The sequence below is a fragment of the Dreissena polymorpha genome, chromosome 8 (genome assembly GCF_020536995.1).
Source record: "Dreissena polymorpha isolate Duluth1 chromosome 8, UMN_Dpol_1.0, whole genome shotgun sequence".
Taxonomy (NCBI): Eukaryota; Metazoa; Mollusca; class Bivalvia; order Myida; family Dreissenidae; genus Dreissena; species Dreissena polymorpha.
The window spans coordinates 61,129,314-61,146,429 of NC_068362.1; the positions used below are offsets into that span (position 1 = coordinate 61,129,314).

The following is a 17,116-nucleotide window of genomic DNA, read 5'->3' on the forward strand; positions in this document are numbered from 1 at the left end:
AAGCTCATGAAGATGAGTCTCATGTACATGTATCAGACTTGCGCTCTGAAATATTGTCACGTGACCTTTCTAATATTGAAATATTAGTGACAACATGCAGTATGGAACTGTTTGAAATATTACGTGATTCAAGTATAGGGATCCTAACTCTGAGAACGACTGATTGTGTCTCATTTGCGTCAGAGATACTTCACACGCTCAACAAGCTCGCAAACCTAAATTTGTGGGGGACCTTTACGGGTCGATGTGATCTCAGGCTGCCTGCTTCACTGCAATGTATTACTCTAGCGGAAGTCGAATGTTCATCTGAGTGGCTGTGCAGCTTGTTGATCACGCTTTCTTCATTAGATCATCCTGTAAAGTGTGTGCTGTGGGATGTTGTATTGCAGTCAAGTGAAGAAGCTCATGGAGATGAGTCTCATGTACATGTATCAGACTTGCGCTCTGAAATATTGTCACGTGACCTTTCTAATATTGAGATAGTAGTGAAAACATGCAGTATGAAACTGTTTGAAATATTACGTGATTCAAGTATAGGGATCCTAGATCTGAGAACGGCTGATTGTGTGTTATTAGCGTCAGAGATACTTCACACGCTCAACAAGCTCACACAGCTCTATTTGTGGGGGACCTTTACGAGTCGATGTGATCTCAGGCTGCCTGCTTCACTGCAATGTATTACTCTAGCGGAAGTCGAATGTTCATCTGAGTGGCTGTGCAGCTTGTTGATCACGCTTTCTTCATTAGATCATCCTGTCGAGTTGCAGCTGCGGGATGTTGTACTGCAGTCAAGTGAAGAAGCTCATAGAGATGAGTCTCATGTACATGTATCAGACTTGCGCTCTGAAATATTGTCACGTGACCTTTCTAATATTGAGATATTAGTGAAAACATGCAGTATGAAACTGTTTGAAATATTACGTGATTCAAGTATAGGGATCCTAGATCTGAGAACGGCTGATTGTGTGTTATTAGCGTCAGAGATACTTCACACGCTCAACAAGCTCACAAAGCTATATTTGTGGGGGACCTTTACGAGTCGATGTGATCTCAGGCTGCCTGCGTCACTGCAATGTATCAGTCTGCAGAAAGTCGAATGTTCATCTGAGTGGCTCTGCAGCTTGTTGATCACGCTTTCTTCATTAGATCATCCTGTAGAGTGTGAGCTGTGTGATGTTGTACTGCAGCCATGTGAAGAAGCTCATGGAGATGAGTCTCATGCATCAGACTTGCGCTCTGAAATATTGCCACGTGACCTTTCTAATATTGAGATATTAGTGAAAACATGCAGTATGAAACTGTTTGAAATATTACGTGATTCAAGTATAGGGATCCTAGATCTGGAAACGGCTGATTGTGTGTTATTAGCGTCAGAGATACTTCACACGCTCAACAAGCTCACAAAGCTCTATTTGTGGGGGACCTATACGGGTCGATGTGATTTCAGTCTGCCTGCTTCACTGCAATGTATTACTCTAGCGGAAGTCGAATGTTCATCTGAGTGGCTGTGCAGCTTGTTGATCACGCTGTCTTTATTAGATCATCCTGTCGAGTTGCAGCTGTGTGATGTTGTATTGCAGCCATGTGAAGAAGCTCGTGGAGATGAGTCTCATAAACATGTATCAGACTTGCGTTCTGAAATATTGTCACGTGACCTTTCCAATATTAAGTTATCAGTGAAAACATGCAGTATGAAACTGTTTGAAATATTACGTGATTCAAGTATACGGATCCTATATCTGAGAACGGCTGATTGTGTGTTATTAGCGTGAGAGATACTTCACACGCTCAACAAGCTCACAAAGCTATATTTGTGGGGGACCTTTACGAGTCGATGTGATCTCAGGCTGCCTGCTTCACTGCAATGTATTACTCTAGCGGAAGTCGAATGTTCATCTGAGTGGCTGTGCAGCTTGTTGATTACGCTTTCTTCATTAGATCATCCTGTCGAGTTGCAGCTGTGGGATGTTGTACTGCAGTCAAGTGAAGAAGCTCATAGAGATGAGTCTCATGTACATGCATCAGACTTGCGCTCTGAAATATTGTTATGTGACCTGTCCAATATCAAGATATCTGTGAAAAAATGCAGTATGGAACTGTTTGAAATATTACGTGATTCAAGTATAGGGATCCTTAATCTGGGAACGGCTGATTGTGTGTTATTAGCGTCAGAGATACTTCACACGCTCAACAAGCTCACACAGCTCTATTTGTGGGGGGCCTTTACGAGTCGATGTGATCTCAGGCTGCCTGCTTCACTGCAATGTATTACTCTAGCGGAAGTCGAATGTTCATCTGAGTGGCTGTGCAGCTTGTTGATCACGCTTTCTTCATTAGATCATCATGTAGAGTGTGAGCTGTGTGATGTTGTACTGCAGCCATGTGAAGAAGCTCATGAAGATGAGTCTCATGTACATGTATCAGACCTGCGCTCTGAAATATTGTCACGTGACCTTTCTAATATTGAAATATTAGTGACAACATGCAGTATGGAACTGTTTGAAATATTACGTGATTCAAGTATAGGGATCCTAACTCTGAGAACGACTGATTGTGTCTCATTTGCGTCAGAGATACTTCACACGCTCAACAAGCTCGCAAACCTAAATTTGTGGGGGACCTTTACGGGTCGATGTGATCTCAGGCTGCCTGCTTCACTGCAATGTATTACTCTAGCGGAAGTCGAATGTTCATCTGAGTGGCTGTGCAGCTTGTTGATCACGCTTTCTTCATTAGATCATCCTGTAAAGTGTGTGCTGTGGGATGTTGTATTGCAGTCAAGTGAAGAAGCTCATGGAGATGAGTCTCATGTACATGTATCAGACTTGCGCTCTGAAATATTGTCACGTGACCTTTCTAATATTGATATAGTAGTGAAAACATGCAGTATGAAACTGTTTGAAATATTACGTGATTCAAGTATAGGGATCCTAGATCTGAGAACGGCTGATTGTGTGTTATTAGCGTCAGAGATACTGTGAAACCATTTATTTTCGTCGGCACAAAATTTCGCCCTTTTCATAAAAATGACTATTTCGTCCGCTCTTAAATTCGCTCAAGCTCACAAAGCTCTATTTTTTGGGACCTATACGAGTCGATGTGATCTCAGGCTGCCTGCTTCCCTGCAGTGTATAGGTCTGCAGAAAGTCGAATGTTCATCTGAGTGGCTGTGCAGCTTGTTGATCACGCTAGCAACATTAGATCATCCTGTCGAGTGTGAGCTGTGGGATGTTGTATTGCAGCCATGTGAAGAAGCTCGTGGAGATGAGTCTCATAAACATGTATCAGACTTGCGCTCTGAAATATTGTCACGTGACCTGTCCAATATCAAGATATTAGTGAATAATGATAGCATGGCACTGTTTGAAATATTACGTGATTCAAGTATAGTGTGAGTTTTGAATGTTGTATTGCAGCCATGTGAAGAAGCTCGTGCAACAATCTTGCGCTATGAGATATTGTCACGTGACTTGTCCAATATCATGATAGTTGTGCAAAAATGCAGTATGGGACTGTTGAAAATTTTTCGTGATTCAAGTAAAGGGATCCTAAATCTAAGAACGGATGATTGTGTATAATTAGCGTCAGAGATACTTCACACGCTCAACAAGCTCACAAAGCTCTATTTGTGGGGGACCTTTACGAGTCGATTTGATCTCAGGTTGCCTGCTTCACTGCAGTGTATTAGTCTGCAAAAAGTCAAATGTTCATCTGAGTGGCTGTGAAGCTTGTTGATTACGCTCTCTTCATTAAATCATCCTGTAAAGTGTGAGTTGTGGGTTGTTGTATTGCCGCCATGTGACCAAGTTCGTGGAGATGATTCTTATACACATGTATCAGATTTGTGATCAGAAATATTGTCACGTGACGTGTCCAATATCAATTTATTAGTGACAACTTGCAGTATGAAACAGTTTAAAAAATTGAGTGTTGGAAGTTTGAATCTTATAGTTTATAACGAGAATACACTATCATTAGTGCCACAAAGCATGTTTATCATGTTGAAAGAAATTCGTTTAAAAAGGATTTATACGACAGAGTTTTAATACATATTTCCAGCGTCTCTGCAATTTTTGATTTTAGACGAAGGATTCTGTTCATCAGACTTGCTTTACGGTCTGCTAATACACCTGTCAACGTTAGGCCATTCCATGCGCGTGTTTTTAAATAAATATGTAGTACATTATCACGTGCCCTGTGGAATAGATTCAGAACCGCCCGTACTGCGATTCGCAGATTTGTCCAGTGTTAAATTAGAGGTTAGGAAAGACTGCTCTGGATGACAATACACATCACCAGTCTGAACATGACTCAAATAGAACATGTTGACGCCTTGTTCCAGACACTGCCTCGTCTTACCTACTTGGAGCAGCTGAGGATCTGTTTGCATAACTATCATATGAATATAATTCTGCCGGGATCTATTAAGTACGTGTTTATAATTTTCAAAACATTGCCTCCATCTTCGTTGCGACATTTCGTACAGAATATGCTTACTACAAAACATAATGTGCATTGTAAACTGCTGTTCCGTGTTGAGGAGAAAGAAGACGAATATACGAAAACCAAAGCAGAATACTGTGTCCAGGAATCCTTGGAGGTGCAACTGTTGGTGGTGGTTGGGCTTCTCGTACACTTTCTGCTACAACTGATGATGCTGATGACGAGTATGATAAACATTTACTACGAAGAGAAGGAGAATACGTTGATACGAAACCGTGGGTTCACTATTGTAAAATTCGTCTGAATATTTCGTGCTTAGACAACTCTTTTAGTATTCGTTAAACTCGTGTGCGTTTTAAACTATATATCATATTATCGCATGTCCGCACCGATTCCCGAATTCCAAAGCTACTTAGAAATCTCCATACTTGAGATTGTCGCCCATGCAAAACAGGAAAATATTTTCGCTTTTTTTTCTTAAAAAAACACACACTGTACATTCACTAACAACAATTACGCCATTTACAAACTACCACTGTACACGCCACTAAATACAATAATACCAATTTAAAACTTTTTTTTTCAATTAATGTACTGCCATCAGAAAACGATGTATGAGAATACAGTTAATATATAATTGTTAGGATTAGATATTTGATTGTTTGAAAGGTATTTATTTCCGAGCAAAATTGCTAATCGCCATATTTAAAGTTAATAGAATTACAACAGAGCGGTTTTATACAAAGTAACGTGTTATAGTGAAGAAACATTTTACGTATGAATGTCGGAAATATAACCACTATTTTGATAAAGATGTGCTTTATCATAAGTTATTCTCCGACTAGACAAATCATTCTCACATTCGATTAATATGAAAGCATAAAGCGATTGTATTTCTTACGATTACCATATTTCAATATGGTTCAGCATTGTGCGCTCTAGACTGTTTGCCCGCAATACAAACTCCTTTAAGAAACACTGTTATGCACTAAATTCAAATCTCTTTTTACATCGTGGTTCAAACTATATTCGTCACCGCGGGTCAACTGGAAATAATAGTATATCATGGCCTTTATCACGGTTCAGTAAGGAAATTACCGAACGTCCTAGTGGTTCTTGTGATTTACAAATTCAACTGTGCAATCGGGATATACGAAAGTGCGACTTAGTCTGCAGCGCAAACTAGAGTCATTATCGCTGAGATACCAAGTATGCAACGCAAACCATAGTCATAATCTACGAGTAACAGAGTCAGTCGCTTAAACTTAAGTCCTTACCTATGAGTCATCGAATCAGCAACACAGACCATAGTCTTAATCTACAGATTGCCAGATCAGCAGCGCCAACAATAGTATTCTGTTGAGTAAACCAAAGTCATCATCGCCATATTACCGATTCAGCGACGTATCTCATAGTCATCATCGCCATGTTACCAAATCAGCGGATTAATTCATAGTCATCATCGCCATATTACCAATTCAGCGTAGTAATTCATACATGTAGTCATCATCGCAGAATTACTAATTCAGCGAAGTAATTCTATGTCGCCAACGCAGGGATACCAATATAGCGAAATAATTTATAGTCGTCAACACAGAGATACCAATTCAGCGGAGAAAATCATATTCGTCATCGCAGAGTTACCAATTCAGCAGAGTAAGTCATAATCATCATCGCTATTTTACCAATTCACCGGAGTTATTTCATGGTCGTCATCGCAAAGATACTAATTCAGCAGAATGATTTATAGTCGTCATCGCAAGATACCAATTCAGCGGAGTAATTAGAAGTCGTCATCGCAGATTTAACAATTCGGTGGAATAATTCATAGTCTTCATCACCATGTTATCTATTAAGCGGAGTAATTCATAGTCGTTATCGCAGAGATACCAATTCAGTGGAGTAATTCATAGTCATCATCATCATGTTATCTATTCAGCGGAGTAATTCATAGTCGTCATCGTAGAGATACCAATTCAGCGGAGTAATTCATAGTCGTTATCGCAGAGATACCAATTCAGTGGAGTAATTCATAGTCATTATCATCATGTTATCTATTCAGCGGAGTAATTCATAGTCGTCATCGCAGAGATACCAATTCAGTGGAGTAATTCATAGTCGTTATCGCAGAGATACCAATTCAGCGGAGTAATTCATAGTCGTCATCGCAGAGATACCAATTCAGCGGAGTAATTCATAGTCGTCATCGCAGAGTTACCAATTCAGCGAAGTTATTCATAGTCGTCATCGCCAAGTTACAAATGCAGCAGCGAAAACCATAGTCTCCGTCGCCAAGTTCCAATTCAGCGGGGTAAACCATGGTTATCATCGCCGCGAAACAAATTCATCGGGTTAAACCATCGTCATCATCGCCTCGGAACCAATTCCGCGCAGTAAACCATAGTACTCGTATACGAATCACCAATTCAGCAGCGCAAACTATGGTCTTCATCGCCGATTAACCAAGTCAGCAGCATAAACCAGCGAACGATATTTGAAGGTATACATGTTTACATTTTTTGTACTATATGAAATTATTGAAGGGCTCAATCTGAGCTATTGTCATCACTTTATTACCGGCGTTCTTTCGTCGTGCGGTGTGCGTAGTCCATATTTAGCTCGTTACCACTCTAGACAGTATTTTATCAAATCTTGATCAAACCTGGTCACAACATTTATGTTGAGAATATCTTTGCCTGTTTTAAAGCCGGCTTAGTTGCGCCCAAAAACTAGAATCACGAGGTCATACAAGAAATCCATTAAACAGCTTGAAAATTCCTATCTCAGCCATTACTTTGCTGGAATGTTAAATAATTGCATATATATGTCGTCATTGTTATGTTTAAATTTTACCTTAGTATAAATATTATTCTTTTCACGATCGTCGACTACCTCGAAGGTAGTTCTGGCTACCATAACTTTAAATGTCGCGATTTATGATTTTTGACAGGCGCGACTTTATAGTTATGGACCAACCCCATTAGGACAGTCAACCAGAATTTCCCGAAAAGTTGACAGTTAACAAAGACCTGTCCAAAACAGCTTTTAAATGCAGTTATTGGCCCAAATCAACCACTTGATGGAAAGATTGACATTGTTCACATTTAACTGATATATTCTTTCACAAAATACTATATTAAACATTTAAAATTTATCTATTCTGCTCTAACATATCGAGAAAAGCAGCGATGTGAAGACTTTCTTGAAATACGAATCTTCCGAGATTTCACGGTCATATGATGTTATTTCTATTTTTAGTAACATACCATGTGCTCAAGTGTTTTCAAATTCAGAATGACATTTCCCGGTATTTTAGATTATTCTGGCTTGTTTTGTAAACAAATTGTAGTGTAAATACAAACTCCCGGTAAATAGTATTTAAAACTACCTGATTCACACTGAAATCAATCTAATAATCCACCAGAAGTAAGTTGTTAATCTCAAATAATAGATTTCAGAAAACGAAAGTAATGTTTACAAATTCAGCAAAATATGTCAAGGTCGATCCGAAAGTATCCAAATGAAAACTCGTCACGCGACAAAGCGACAGTGGCGTCGAAATTATGAATTTCAGACCGATGAGAGTTATTTTCATCTATTGTAAGATGCATTTGAAACATTTGAACCTTAAAATATTGCGCGATGCAGTAATTTATATTCATTCACCAATATACGTAGAAATGTATCCAAGAAAATTAGCTTTCTTTGATTTATAGCGTGACATAAATATGTTACGGCTCTGGTTGACTTTCGATATGGGGTTGGCTTCAGCGTACAGGTATGTCAATACTATATAAACTGTACGCTGAAGTTTCTTTAGCTACCTCAAAGGTAATACTCTTACTTCAAAGATCAATTTCTTTTTCTAAAACAGCTTATTCGGACGTTTACTTTGTAATTCATAATGCTTAAAAAAGTAATCAATAATGAATACAATGAAGACAATGCGGTGCGTGTGGATAACCGTTTCCCTTCTTTAGAGGTCAGGGTCAGATTTATAGGTTAAAGGTCGCCTTACGAAGTGGATTTTGTGTCTGCTTAGCGACCGGGAAGTACCGGATTCGATTCCCACCGTGTGAGCGTTTTGTCGATCTCTCCATTCAGGAAAATGGCTCGAGAGCGTTTCAATAAGCCTAAGACATTATATGCAATCGAGCGAAAATAAAAAGGCTTATATTAAATTTGGCTACAAACCAGCTCGTGTGGTGTGGACATGCCCGTTTTCATTCATCACTCAATTTTGAAACAACTTACTACAAATGACAACCATGAGGTTTATTGATTGTTAGGTGTATCGCTTGTCTCATTACCTCAAAGGTCAAAAGTCAACGTTGGCTTAACAAAGCTGTGTTCTAAATACACAATAATCGAATGTTCGTGATAATGGTGAGAAATATTGTCCTTATGTTTTATATTAAAAATCAAATTAGCATACATTTGTCTCATGTACGTCTACCGTTTTTGAGATATGTCAGTAATTGTTAATGTCAAATGTAAATGGCGTAACGACAAAACAATAGAGTCAAATATTAATCATAAACGTATCCTACTTTAGTTAGAATGATATATATATATATATATATATATATATATATATATATATATATATATATATATCACGATTGTTTAAAATACTTAATCAATATCAATTCCATATTTGGTCATTGGTAAATTTAAAAACTGTGTCGAAACAATAAATAAAGAGTTTGCCTTTTTCTGTTTTATTTGAACAGGGAGGTGCCCCGCCGTTGTCGCGTGGGAGCAATCCATAAGAAGTGTCCAGGAACCGTGATTGGGGATGTAATATTGCCACAGGGATAACGTTCATCCATGTTTAACTGCACTTTCTATCGCCCAAGCATCTATGGTCACCATCGATCATCACTCATCGATGAAGAAGAAAAGCAGCTCTGCTATCAATGATTTGCAGTGTTTCAATTACTGGTAATTCAAGCATACATGGTATTACACTTTTTGATTAATGGATTCAGGGACAATACTTCCACGAGACGTTACATAACTTAAAAATAGCTTTTGTGCAATTTGTGTATGATTGTGTCGTCATTAATGACGAGAAATGCTACATTTTATTGCGTTGTTTTTTGTACGCCCGTTTTGAAAAACGGGACGTATTATAGTTTCACCCTTGGCGGGCGGGCGGCGGGCGGTGGGCGGGCGGCGGCATCCACAGCAGTTTCCGCTCTCTAATTCAAATAGTTTTCATCCGATCTTCACCAAACTCGGTCATAAGTTGTATCTAGACAATATCTAGGTCAAGTTCGAATATGGGTCAAGCCGGGTCAAAAACTAGGTGACGGGTTCACTTATTTGATTTCAAGGATTTAGCATGGTGTCCGCTCTCTGATTGAAGTAGTTTTCATCCGATCTTCACCAAATTTGGTCAGAAGTTGTATCTGGACAACATCTAGGTCAAGTTCGAATATGGGTCACGCCGGGTCAAAAACTAGGTCACGGGGTCACTTAGTGCATTGCAAGGATTTAACATTGTGTCCGCTCCCTAATGAAGTAGTTTTCATCCGATCTTCACCAAATTTGGTCAGAAGTTGTATCTAGACAATAGCTAGGTCAAGTTCGAATATGGGTCATGTTTGATCAAAAACTAGGTCACGGGGTCACTTTGTGCATTTCAAGGATTAAGTGTGGTGTCCGCTCTCTAATTTAAGTAGTTTTCATCCGATTTTCACCAAATTTGGTCAGAAGTTGTGTCTGAATGATATGGAGGTCAAGTTCAAATATGGGTCATGCCGGGTCAAAAACTAGGTCACTACGTCACTTAGTGCATTTCAAGCATTTAGCATGGTGTCCAAAACCTTCAAACGGGCGAATCTTGTGACAGTTTGGCACTCTTGATTAAACTTGATTGATACAGTAACGGTTCATGACATTTGACCATTACAAAGTATAGATTTACTAAGACCTTTCTATTGAAGCATAGTTGTACATCTGTTACACTGATATTGTTTTGCAATTTTGATAGTGTCTTACGAAAGTATGTATATCGGATTCCTAAATATAATTTGTAAATATGAAGGTGTGTATAATAATATATTTTACGTTAATGTTTATTTAGAATAACCATGCAAATAATATGTAGATGGTCTGTAAATGTACATAGCATGTACATGTCTTATTTGAATTGTGTTTCAACATGAAATTAATTGATATGTTCTGTATGCAACTCAATGAAATTAAATTGATTTTGGATTACACATTTATCAGCTGCCTCAACATAATATTTATAAGTAAGCACTCACAAAGTGGTTTAGATGCATTTTAAAATATATTTTGTATATGTATATTTGCCGTTTTAAAATGATTTACATGTGTAACGGCAACATTTTTGTATTTTTCGCGTTGCCGTGTCAAGCTAAATTATAACATTGAACGTCATGCATTGATGTTAGTGAAAATTGCGTAGTGCTAAATTAAACATGTAAATACATTATAAAGCTGTTCATGAAAGGAAAATGACTTTTTATGCATAAATATTTTGCTATTACCTGAATGTACATGATACGGTTAATTCTTACTTTATTCGTGTAGGTCGATCAATGCAGACATGAGGGTGATTTTGTTTTTACCTGTGTATATATTACATTGTTGTAAACATTAACTTCTCACTTCATTCTTGTAAGTCCATCAATTCCAAAACAAGGATCATTTTGCTAATACATGTGTACATATTATCCATTTTTCTATTTGTATTCTTGTAAGTCGATCAATTGCAAAGCAATGATGATTGTGTTATACCCTTTGTGTTATACCCTTTATACATGTATACATAATACATGCAATTTTACTTTTAAGTCTATTAATGTCAACAAACGAATCGTTTTGTTATTACATGTATATACATTTAACATTTAATTCTTACTTGAGTGTTGTAAGTATATTAATGTTATTATAAGAATCATTTAAATTGTCTTGGTTCTGAATACTAAAATACCCCGTGCTAGAAGTCAGTCAATTTAGTTACATTATTTATATATCATAATTTCTGAAATGCCGTAAACCAATACATCACCGAGACGAAAATGTACTTCAAGTACACGCATTGTTAACGAGTTATAGCGTTTATCGTGAAAACTATCATAGCATTTTAAGGTTAATATTGTTCCTTGTTTTATTACTTATATATTTGTACTTGTTTTATATACCTTGCAATATAAGAGTTGATCAGTTACAACTCGACAACATTGACCTTGCACTCGTGAACTGCACTAGTTCTACACGTGGATTGATCCTATGTTCGCATTAGGGTTTGTTCGTGTACGTTTTGCATGATCTTTGTGTACAATAACTGTCTATTTAGTGAGGTAAGTTTCAATTGAGTCCAGAACAAACATTACTAAAGATAGATAGATTTGTTTCGGTATCATGGTGCAAACACAATTAACAAACATGTTGCATTCATAAAATAATACATAAAAATACAAACATGAGTATTAACCATGTCACGCAACACAGTACCAAGGATATCACAAATAAGAGAGCGAACACTTATTTCCATTGTGGTCCATGTGGATGGTGGCATGACATAGAGAGACATAAATTGTTGCTTAATAATAAATCACATATTTAAAACTGAGCATTAGTAATATTTGAATTGGTGGACATTATTGTAGAAATATCACAGTTAGAAATAAGCACATACAACATGAAGTTAATAAATGACTTAAGTAATTAGAATATTTATAGCAAATAAAAAATTATCACAGATAATTACGACATTAACATTACAAACTGACTCGTGAAATGTGATAAAAAAAGCGGATTTTATTTTAAAAAAGTACACATGATACCGATTACTTAGTAAAAGAATATTATAAAATCTGACGTAAGAGGTGGTTTTTGACGGCAACCTTGAACCTATGGGACTCAGATATACTAGTAATAGAAGGAGGTAACCCATTCAATAGTTATGTAACGATACTTAAGGGTTAATATGTGCAAGTTATACGAAATGAGACTCTTACATGACACACGTATAGCTTGTGTTAACCGCAAAAACATAATAACTGTATTATAAATCTACAATTAAGAAGATTTGCACGGAATGACGAAGTTCGCGATTTATTTGGTTGTTATGTTGTTAGTACATCATAGAATCGAGTTTATTTTGTTTTATCAATGTTTGTATATACATATTTACCTTTCAACATTGCTTCAGAAAATGATGGTAAACATTTTCCAGTATTCCAGTTTCAATATATCTAAAGAAAGTGTATGTGAAGTTTCGATTAGATGTTCATATATATCAGAAGTGTTTGTGTAATAAATCATTCATTGTTTAAAACACGTTTATAATTTATTGAATGTGGAATTATTAAACGAAAAATTACGAGCTGCTTTATTTACTATTTGAAACAGTATTATGCTACAAAAATGAATATGGAGCATATCAATATTTTGTATATTACGAAAATAATATATGTTCATGTACTTTTCTTGGAATAATATTAAATATATTTTAATAAACCCTAAGATAACTAAATCAGAAATAGGTATATTTAGGTTTTAACTTGTAAATGAGTACAAACGTCCATTAAAAATTTCAAATTATGAAATAATAATCGGAATTTAAACAGTAGTACGTTCGTTGGCTATAGTACATTCACGACACTCCGCTTGTTGTATTAAGGAAAGAACGATATGAAGTGTGAGTTGTTCTGGAAAAATATGGAAGGTGCTTACTATTTTGAATATAATACTAAAGCCTTCTCGTGAAATTAAACAGTCAAATGCACGTGCTAAAGTTCTCCCATTCAAATCGTAAAAAACGTTTGTAATGTTTCTTTACAACGTTATGTAACAAAAGCATAACATAATTTGATTAATTATAAATAATATTCAACAGTTATGCTACAGTTATTGAACATACTTTTAATTAAGATTTTGAACATGTTACAATCATAAAAGATACAAGAAACGTGTAATTCTGCATACTAATAGTTCACATACAAATTAACAGTTTATATTTTTTCGTCTCAAATCTGGTAAATTTGTTCTTTTTATGAGCATTGTTTACGATTTAAATGGGAGCCTTTGCACGATTAATCTTTTAAAAGATGTCTACTTTTTTGTCCATAAAACGACATTTATGTTGATGAGTTTTGTTAGCCTCTAATGGAATTTTATGTTGAACTTTCTTATATTTAAAACATACATGCGTTGTAAATGTTATGTTTAAATATTACCTTATTATATAAGAATTAATTTTGAAACATGGATGTGAAATGTTGCCATGATTGCTATGTTTATGTTGCTATTTAAGCGATTAAAATGTGTATCTTTTTTTAAACATCACCATGTATGTCCTTTCATATATATGAACTAGTCCGTCTATACAGGTCCTCTCCTTTATTAATTTTTGATAATTTCAAAAAAATGGTAGTGTGGCCAGAAGTGATGGATTGTCTTTACATGGACTGCAAAACAAAATACTTAGTGTAACAATATGGTGATTATTGTTTTTAACTCACTTGAGCACCAAGTGTCGAATGTTAGCTTTTGTGACATCTATTGTCCGGCGTATAGTGCGAATCATCAACGTTTATGTCCTTATCACTGTCGAGTTTAACATTTGTCATCGAACATCCATAAAACTAAGTCATATTTTGACAAGATGGTCGATTTTTAATTAATATACGTTAAAACATAGCTTTCTTGTTAAATTAGCTCTGTTGAGCACGGCGATGAAACTAAAGTTTATATTGACAATGTCTACGCCAAGTTACAATCTCTTGTTCGCCCAAAAATATGTATCGCCAGGTAAAATTTATAACATGTCCTTAGTATAACTCTAAATTACCACATGTGAACTCAATTTGAATTAAACCTTTATAGAATGTTTATTAAGACCATATCTAGACCGAGTTTTATTCTTGAGTTAGCGTATACAAAATGTCATCCGGTCAAGTCATAGTAAAACCTTATTACCACTCTAAACAATGTCAGGCCAATGTCAAAGTTTGGTCAGATGCGTCCAACAACTAGGTAACCAGGTAATATTGTAGAATCTTCTTGATACCACTCTAGGCCCACATTTATGACTCAGTCTTGATGAATCTTGGTGAAAACATTTATTTTGACAATATAATGGCCACTTTGATATTATGGTCAAGGATTTCTAAAACTACATCAAGTCCTAAGGTAATGGGTGTCCATGAACGTAGGTGAACGCTTATGTATTTGCTTTCCTGAGAACGACGGTTAGCTTGTGTGATCTTGTGCCATGTGGTTTGCATGATAAAACGTTTACACTGCTACCACTGAAGAGGAAAAACAAGGCCGAGTTTGAATATGGCTCATGTGCGCCTAAAATCCTAGGTATTTTCTTAGAAAAAAACTTATTAACACGCTAAAAGCTGCATGCGTGACTCAATCTTGATTAATTAGTTTATCATGTTTATTTGGAATATATTTTAACCGAGTCGCATCGTCATGTGCGCACTAAAATAATGAAATGATCTTGATGATACTGAATCAGAATGTTTGACATTATCCGGATCACGTGCATTAAAAACGAGGTCACTAAGTCATATCTAAAAAATAAGGATTGTTTACACTCTAGAAATATATTAAGCTAATGTAACGTGTCAGACATGTAATTTAAATTGAATAAATGAGTGACGCAGTTACTCGCCGTTGACTTGCTCTTTTAGTTATGATAGTTTCATGCCAAATCACTTGTTGGTATCAGTTTGTGTTGTTATTTTCGATGAACGGTGAGTTTACTACCCCATTTTGAAGAAAGCAGCGTAGAGCAGCCAAACTGAACGTTTTTAATTCGTGCATGTGTACGTCTGTGCGAAATTGCATGTCACCGCCATGACATTGCCATATATTGATAGGGTTTTCAATAACTTTCCACACTTGTATACTTTCAAAAGACGACGTGTCGTGAGCAGCTACCTCAAAGGTCTCCCGTTTTGGTTGATGATCTACTTTGGCAATAAAACAGCTTAAAAAATTGTTTAGTCATCACGTCGACACAGGGAACTAAAAATAACACAAAAGTGAACTATTTAACGATGACGTGACGCTTGTAAAAACCATTTCCCTACCTTAAAGGTCAACTTCATACGTATAGGTAAGAATTCAAACTTTTGCAATAAAACAGATTGAAAATGCCTGTTTCCGTCATAACTTTGCTTTATACGGGTGTATTTTAAACACGGATGCGATCCATTATATGGTTACAATTATATTTTAAAACGTGTCCACCTACATAAAACGTGAAGGGAACACTTAAGAATTTAATGATCGAATTTGGTCATTAAAAAGCTTGTTCTTTCTGTATCTTTGGCATTCATCATGCTTTTAAGATAGCTTCTAACAAATGATAACCATGAGGAGATGATAGGAATTTTGTGGGAAAAAGCCGTATCATGATCTCAAAGGTCAAGGTCACACGAATAGGATAAAATCCAAATTTTGCCATAAGTAGCGTGTTTTTTTTTTAACTAAGCGGGCATTTAAAACAAAAGTTGAATGTAGGGATAGCCTTACCCTGTAGACACATATCGTGTTCATTTATGTATTTCCGTTTATTTTTCATAAGTTCCTACCTTCTGTCAGGTGAAGTCTAAAATAATTGATGTCCATGAACTCATGTTAGCGTTTAAGTGCCTCTTGTATTCATCGATGGATAACGCTTATTTGATAATGATGCAAGGCTTTGCCAAGTTATACCTTAAGTTAAATCTTGAATATGCACCCATGATGATGTTGAAAGGGATGGATGAGAGGTCAACTGACGTTTGAGAGTTGCATCCTTTTTCATGAATTTAATAATTTAATAAACGAATAATCATCATACTGTTATTTTTTAGTAGTTCCTTTTCTTTCTCCCATAGGAACATCTCGAAAATCACAACCTTTTTTAATCACCTCAAACAGAGTTGATGTTCACAGATTGTTCGATAAATTAAATTATACTTTATATTAATTAGCATAATAACATTACACATGCAATAGTTTGAATATTAATCTCTAGAATATTCTATGGTTAAAGGGAGTTTCAACTTTCATAGTAATAGGTTTTTATTTAAGAAATAAATGCTGGAAATTTGAAATATGTAGACTTAATTACATGTAATATAACTAGGGCAGTGGTAATCGAAGATAGAAATCCATTAAATGATGTACTCCAAACCCTATCGCAGATCAATGTTAGATTAAACAATATAACCCCAGAAATCAATGCTCAGTTAATTGAGACGAACAATTTTATAATTACATATGTTCACTTAGATTTTTTTAATACCAGCGATCAGAGACCTCCTTAATAGGGCAAACTTTATTGTATGAACACTTATATAATCAACTTGCTGCCTTGAGTTTAGGGTATCTTTCTCCTAATCTCATTTCCCCGTCACAACTTTGGTCAATACTTCTGACTATTTCATCGGAATTACCGCCGCTGAATACATTACCTTTTTATTACGAAACAGATATTTGTAATTATTATAAATATTAACCGTTAACAGGGGTGGTTGAAAACAACAAAATAATGGTGATAGTAAAAATACCTATCAATGAGCAATATGAACAATATAAAAATGCATCGAATCATTAATATCACGATAGCGCAAAGTTACATGGGCCTTCAAGATTTAGTTCCGCTACAGCACGTTATGACATACCATAC

The 17,116-nt window shown here is 36.0% G+C and overlaps 1 protein-coding gene across 7 annotated transcripts in view; it reads left to right on the plus strand.

Moving 5' to 3' along the window:
- Positions 1-16,290, plus strand: part of LOC127843119 (uncharacterized) — a 38,811-nt gene extending 22,521 nt beyond the window's left edge. For 2 of the 7 annotated variants that reach the window (XM_052372943.1, XM_052372944.1), the window contains exons 5-6: positions 1-6,943; positions 9,177-16,290. The exon at positions 1-6,943 is cut by the window's left edge and continues 2,838 nt beyond it. In XM_052372943.1, coding sequence (XP_052228903.1) covers positions 1-1,772 — 1,772 coding nt within the window. In that variant the 3' untranslated portion in view covers positions 1,773-6,943; positions 9,177-16,290. The remainder of the gene's footprint in view (positions 6,944-9,176) is intronic. The other 5 variants (XM_052372946.1, XM_052372947.1, XM_052372945.1 and 2 more) reach the window with 5 other exon arrangements.
- The last annotated feature ends 826 nt before the right edge of the window (positions 16,291-17,116 follow it).